Genomic DNA, 5,863 nt, shown 5'->3' with positions numbered 1-5,863 from the left:
AGGTGTGAATTTTATATCTAGCCTAAGTACATCTCTTTTACTCTCCTTCACTCGGGAACATTTAAGTGTCACTGTGGTACAGGTATCAGGATTGGGTGTGAGAAATATGGGGTAAAGTGAATAAGGTTGAGTGTGGCTGGGGGAAAATGCTAAGAGGAGTTGATAGTATAGTTGGAGCGAAGCCTGCATCTTAAGTACAGGATTACGATAGAGTGTGATAAGCCCGTGCTAGGGGCGTGCAGAAAGGGCCATGGGAACAGCACAGAGAGCAGACAGCATCTTCAGGAGTAGGACATAGACTAAAACTCTGTTTCATAATTACTCTGATTAAATGATCTACTGAAACTTGTCCTATGGCTTCTCGGTCATGACACGATTTCACTGTCTTCTCGCACAGATTGCTGCATTGTGACTTCATACGTTCCCAGGGCATTCCATGTGGCAGCCAAAGAAAGTGAGAGCAGAGCGCCCCCCCTCGGCGATGTGTGACCTCTACGTGGGGGCCCCTGACAGTCACACGATCCTTGGCCCCTCTCATAACATGGGAGAGTCTTTCTTTTTAGGATTCAGTGGCTCGACGGGTTTGGAAGGATTTGGCAAGGGGATGCTTCCTTGAGTTCTGTTGCTGGGAGAAGACAGGAAATTTAGCAGGTCAAATGGCAAAGGTAAAACCACTGTGGAAGGTTTCTCTGTGGACAAGGATTGAAGAGTGTGCAGGTATCGAAGCTGAACAGCAGCTGGGGTGCCTGAGAGGATCTCGGCCGCCGTCCTCAGGGACTCGGAGGCAGCCTTCTCCCCCTCTGCAGCAATCATCTAGAGAACAGATGGGAAGAAAAGCAGAGTGAATTTTCTTCTTCGTCCCATGAAGGTTTTAATCATTATTCAGCGTGACTCAGCAAGCACTGAGCATCTACTATGTGGCAGGCTCTGTTAGGCAAACAGACTGTCTTCATTTTCAAGGATCTCGCTCTAGGGGAGACTGATCATATTCTTAATTGTAATTTAAGGTGGAATTTGTTAAGGGCCCCAGAAAGTGTAGTGAAGTGTCAGGGGGGTTATTACGTGTAGTGGGCCTTGATTAGTAGAATTTTGTCGTATAGAGAAAAGGTTAGCCAGCGTTCCAGGCAGAGGAACAGAGTCCTGGGTGGGTAACTCCCAACTCGGACAGATGACTGGGTAAGCATTTCAGAAGAAAAAGCACCCGAGCTCACCACCCAAATGCCACTCTTAAGTGGGCCAAGGGGACGAGACTTAGATCTAGAAGCAACTCTACCCAGAGGGCCAGCGTCTCCCTCCCCTTCCTCTCCCACCTCCCCGCAGTTATCGACCCTATATGTGGTGAGGGGTTTTTCTTCGCCTGCTTTCTGTCTTTCAAGAGGACTCTGGCCCTCGCTTTCCTCTTCCCGGCACCCCTTCCCACCCCACCCCACCCCAGTCCTCAGGAGCTGCGGGCAGTCACTGCTTTTCTTTCTCACTGGCATGCCTGCGGAGCGGCTGGCGCGGCACAGCCTTCTCCCGGGTCTGGCATGGAGGGAATTGGGTCTTGATCACCGTCGACCCTTTAGAGCTTGCACAGAGCTAGGGAGACGGGTCTGGGTGTTATTAACCTGGAGGTGAGCGGTGACTGCTATTACCCAGCAAAGATGCCGGCTCAAGAGAAGAGGGATGAATGTGGGGAGACGCTTTTAGGAAGAGAGAGGGAAAACAAGACTCAAGATGGAGGAGTCGGTCACTCAGCAACAGCCTGAGAGTGGGGGTGTAACAGGGCAGGAGCTCCTGCGTTAGCCAGGAGGCTACTAACACGCTAAGAGAGCGACTTTAATAGGGAGGGAGTCGGGGGAACAGGTGGCACAGCCAGATTCCTCCCAGGCCTGGATGAATGGGAGATGAGGAAGCGAACGAGCACAGGGGAACTGTTTCGCATGAGCAGGCCTTTTGGATTTTCCCACGTTCCCCAAAGAACAGCCCCGGCGGGAGGACGGCCTGCCCCGGGCTGGCTCACCCGCACTCTGGCCTGTCTCTGCGCTTCGGCTTCCACAGCCAGTGAGTGCTGAAGCCCGGCCGGCAGCCTTCCTGGAAAAGGAGGAACACGGCCAGGTGGGTGTGGGCACCCCTTTCAGGGGTCAGGGCTTTCGCCAGCTTAGCCGCCTTCCCTGCCGCTGCTGCAGGACAAGCAGCAAACTCTGGTGCCACGGAGGGTGCGGTCCCTCGACCTCCCCTAGATAGTGGGCAGGAAGGGTGTCGCAAGGGTCAAACTTAAAGTTTAACCTAAATCCCAGCAATCAAATTTGAATAATGAAAAAAAGCCTTGAAGAGACACATTATTAATAATAAGAATAAGGGAAGTCATCCACAGTTGTATGAGAACTGATTTTGAAAGGGTAGAACTGACCAAATCAGAATAATATTTAATGCATTGCACGAAAGATACAAAATTGTATTTTTACCCCAAATGTTAACTATGAAAAATACCTAGATAGACAACAAGTTGGTGATTCCTCAGAAAGTTAAGTGTAGAGTTACCATGTGATTCAGTATTTCCACTCCTAGGTATATACCCAAGAGAAATGAGAACGTTCACACAAAAACTTGCATGTGAATGTTCACTGCAGCATTATGCATAATAGCCCCTAAGTTGAAACAGCTCAACGTCCATCAAGTGATGAGTAGATAAAATATGGTATAGCCACACAATGGAATCAAATTCCACCATAAAAGGGAATGAAGTACTGATTCATGTTAGAACATGAATGAACCTTGAAAACAATGCTAAGCAGAAGAAGCCAGACACAAAGGCCACCTGTCGCATGAGTACATTTATAAGACGTGTCCAGAAGATCCAAATCCAGAGAGACAAAGAGCACATTAGTGCTTGTTGGGGCTGGCGGGTGAGGAGTTCAGTGAGCGGTTCCTGCTTAATGGGTGCAGGCTTTCTTTTCGGGGCGATGAAAATGTTCTAGAGTTAGATGGTAGTGATGGTTGCACTACTTTGTGAATATGTTAAAAACCACTGAGTTGTACTTTAAAATGGTTACAATGGTGAGTTTTATGTTATGTGAATTTTATCTCAAAAATTTTTTAATCCATAGAGAGGACATGTGAAAATAATTTGCCCAAATGTTACAGTGGTTGTGCTATGGCTATGAGATAATAGGTATTTTTTCCCCCCAAATTTATGCTAATATGGCTATACTCGTACTCATGCAATGAAAATAACTTATCGAATGAAACATTTTAAATAAAACCCAACTATTTTCATTTATCATGTTGTATTCTTCCCAGTTAACCTCCTACCCACATTTCTGTTCTCTCCACTTTGATTCCCCAAATACAGGTCACTGAATCCAAGGCGACCTGTGGAGAGAAGAGTCAAGATGTCAGTGACAGCCTCCACTGGTTCTTATGAGTGTCCTTATAAGAAGGAAGCAGAGGGACATCTCACTACAGAAGAGAAGAAGGTAATGTGATGATGGAAGCAGAGACTGGAGTGACATACTTTGAAAAAGGAGGAAGGGGCCACGAGCTCAGGCGCTAGCAGCTGCCAAAGGCAAAGAAATGGTTTCTCCTTTCAGAACTTCAGAAGGAGCCAGCCCTGCTGACTCCTTAGCTTTGGCCCAGTGAAACGGAAAATTTCGGACTTCTGGCCTTCGAAACTGTAAGAGATTAAATTGGTCTTGTTTTAAGACCCCAGCTTTGTGGTAATTTGTTATAGAAGCAATAGGAAATAATACAGATGGCGTACTTGTTAAATCTGTTTTTAAGTGCATTTATTAGAGAACCGGAGTCTCCAGTCTCTCTCCCAAATGGCTTTCGTTTACAGGTGCTTTCACGTCCCTCCTGTGGGTGGCATTTATTTCCTATATATCCGAGCCCCGGGTGGTGGAAGAAAATGAACTGCAGGTTCTGAATAAAGGGGCAAGACATGGGGCTCCACATGTGGGCCCATATGTTTTTTTCTGAATTATTTCTGATGATTTCTTAGTTAAGTGGCTAGATACATAGTAAGCTTAGTGCCTTGAGAACCCCGAGAAGACTAACTGATTTGGGGGATTGATGAAAGGAAGGCGTGTTGACAAGGATGTCACAGCGGAGGTGGCATTTGAAAGAGCATTTTGCCTCTGGGGAAAAAGGAAACAGCCTAAGAAGAGGCGGGGAAGCTGGAGGAACAATAAGTCGCTAAGTCTAAGTTGGCTGCAGTATTAGATACGCTGTGGGGAGGACAGCAAGAGGTGGGCCATTTCTTCGCTCATCCAAAAACATGATCTGGCTGCTATGTGACAAGCCCTGTGCCAGGTACTGAGGACAAAGAGATGAAAAGATATGATTCCTGCCCCTGTGGAGTTCATAATCTGAGAAGCCAAATGTATAAATATACCAATTATAATTCAAGGAATGAAGGCAAGTTTGAATGTGGAGAGTCTGAACCTTCGCCTTTATTCTTCAGAGGGGAGGGGTGAGTAGGAAGGGAAGTCGAAGGAGGCCAAAGGGGGAACATACCCGGGCGGGGAGGTTCAATTCCAGAGCAGCAATTTTCCTATGTGTCTCCTATAACTTTTTCTCTCTTTAGCTTCTCTAATTGTCTGAATTCTTTCCTTTTCTACTAGGATGCTAATCTCTGTTTCATCAGTAACAAATCGGACAACTCACAAACGTTTGACTACTTCATTTTTCAGATTAGCGTCTGCTTGGGGCCCATCAAGCATAATCGTTCTCTGTGCCTTAGATCCTTAAGTCCTTCTATTGGAGGTTCCCCTTTCAGCTAGTCGTGATTTGTAACCTTCTAACTCAATTCCAAGCCTGGGCGCCACGGCCTCAGTGACAGGCCCTGTCACTGGTGGTAACAGCCACTTGACTGGCCAGCTGCCTGCAATCCTGCTTCGCTCTCCCTTCTCTTCGTAATACCTGTGCCAACTTGTCCTGGTAAGAATGGGAGACACCTCCCCTGGCCGTGGGCAAGACTGCTGAGCTTACTGCCTGGGGGTTAGATGAAGCTTTTTGTGAAGCAGTTCTGGTTCTTCTCTCCTTCCCCTAATTCTGAATCTATAATATCTAGACGATCGATGGGGAAATTCGTCATGTAAGAGTCTGTGAAGTCTTATTATCTGAAAGTCTTATTTGAACTTGTCATTATTTAACTTGGTTTCCTCTGCTAGACTGTAAGCTCCTGGGAACCAGTCCTTATCATCCTTGTATACCACCCACCCCTCCTGTCTAGCTCCACCCACCTACCCCCCCACCGGCTTCCACTCCCACCACTCGGTGCTATGTGGCACTTTACAATGAGTCTACAGCTGCTGGAGTAGAACTGAGAGCAAAAACTATGGCAGTAACTGACTAACCTGCACCAGACTGGTGACTGTGATTGACTCAGGGTCGATATGGCAGCCTTTTAAGGGGCGGCACCTTTCCCAGTGAATGCTTGGTACATGAAAGATTCAATAAATAGCCAATGAAGAAATGAATACATTTAACGTTCAGTGTTAAATTTATCAAAGTACCTGTACATCTTGGGCAATGCTCTTCCTCTCTAGAAGTATTTCGGTGAGCGACCGATGTGCTAGCAGACGCTTCATGGTGGTCTGCACAAGGCATTGAACAGCTTTGGACACGTGAGCCAGATTGCTTAGGAGAAGAGAGGCGTTCTCCAGTCGGTAGTAGCAGATGGCATCTACCTCCATTACGAACATGTCTTTGGTCACAACCTAGGCAGAAAAAAAGTCGGCATGACAGGCCTGATTCCTGGGCCCCTTTCCCATGCGGGGATAGAGGAACTAAATGTGTTCAGGGGGAATTTTCTCAGTGTAAGAGTATCACAAGAGGAAAAAATAGCAGTGTGTGTGTGTGTGTGTGTGTGTGTGTGTGT

At 47.0% G+C, this 5,863-nt stretch overlaps 1 protein-coding gene across 2 annotated transcripts in view; it reads right to left on the bottom strand.

Annotated features, from left to right (window-relative positions):
* Positions 1-524: 524 nt before the first annotated feature.
* Positions 525-5,863, bottom strand: part of NPHS2 (NPHS2, podocin) — a 19,389-nt gene continuing 14,050 nt past the window's right edge. Inside the window, exons 5-8 of one of the 2 annotated variants that reach the window (XM_011361223.2) lie at positions 5,499-5,702; positions 3,288-3,354; positions 2,003-2,073; positions 525-813 (exon numbers count right to left, since the gene is read on the bottom strand). In XM_011361223.2, the coding sequence (XP_011359525.1) occupies positions 535-813; positions 2,003-2,073; positions 3,288-3,354; positions 5,499-5,702 (621 nt within the window). In that variant the 3' untranslated portion in view covers positions 525-534. The remainder of the gene's footprint in view (positions 814-2,002; positions 2,074-3,287; positions 3,355-5,498; positions 5,703-5,863) is intronic. The other variant, XM_011361224.2, reaches the window with a different exon arrangement.

Source organism: Pteropus vampyrus, unplaced genomic scaffold (genome assembly GCF_000151845.1).
Source record: "Pteropus vampyrus isolate Shadow unplaced genomic scaffold, Pvam_2.0 Scaffold65, whole genome shotgun sequence".
Classification (NCBI taxonomy): domain Eukaryota; kingdom Metazoa; phylum Chordata; class Mammalia; order Chiroptera; family Pteropodidae; genus Pteropus; species Pteropus vampyrus.
Note: the sequence above shows the minus strand (reverse complement) of the source record. Positions and strands in the feature narration are given on the sequence as shown.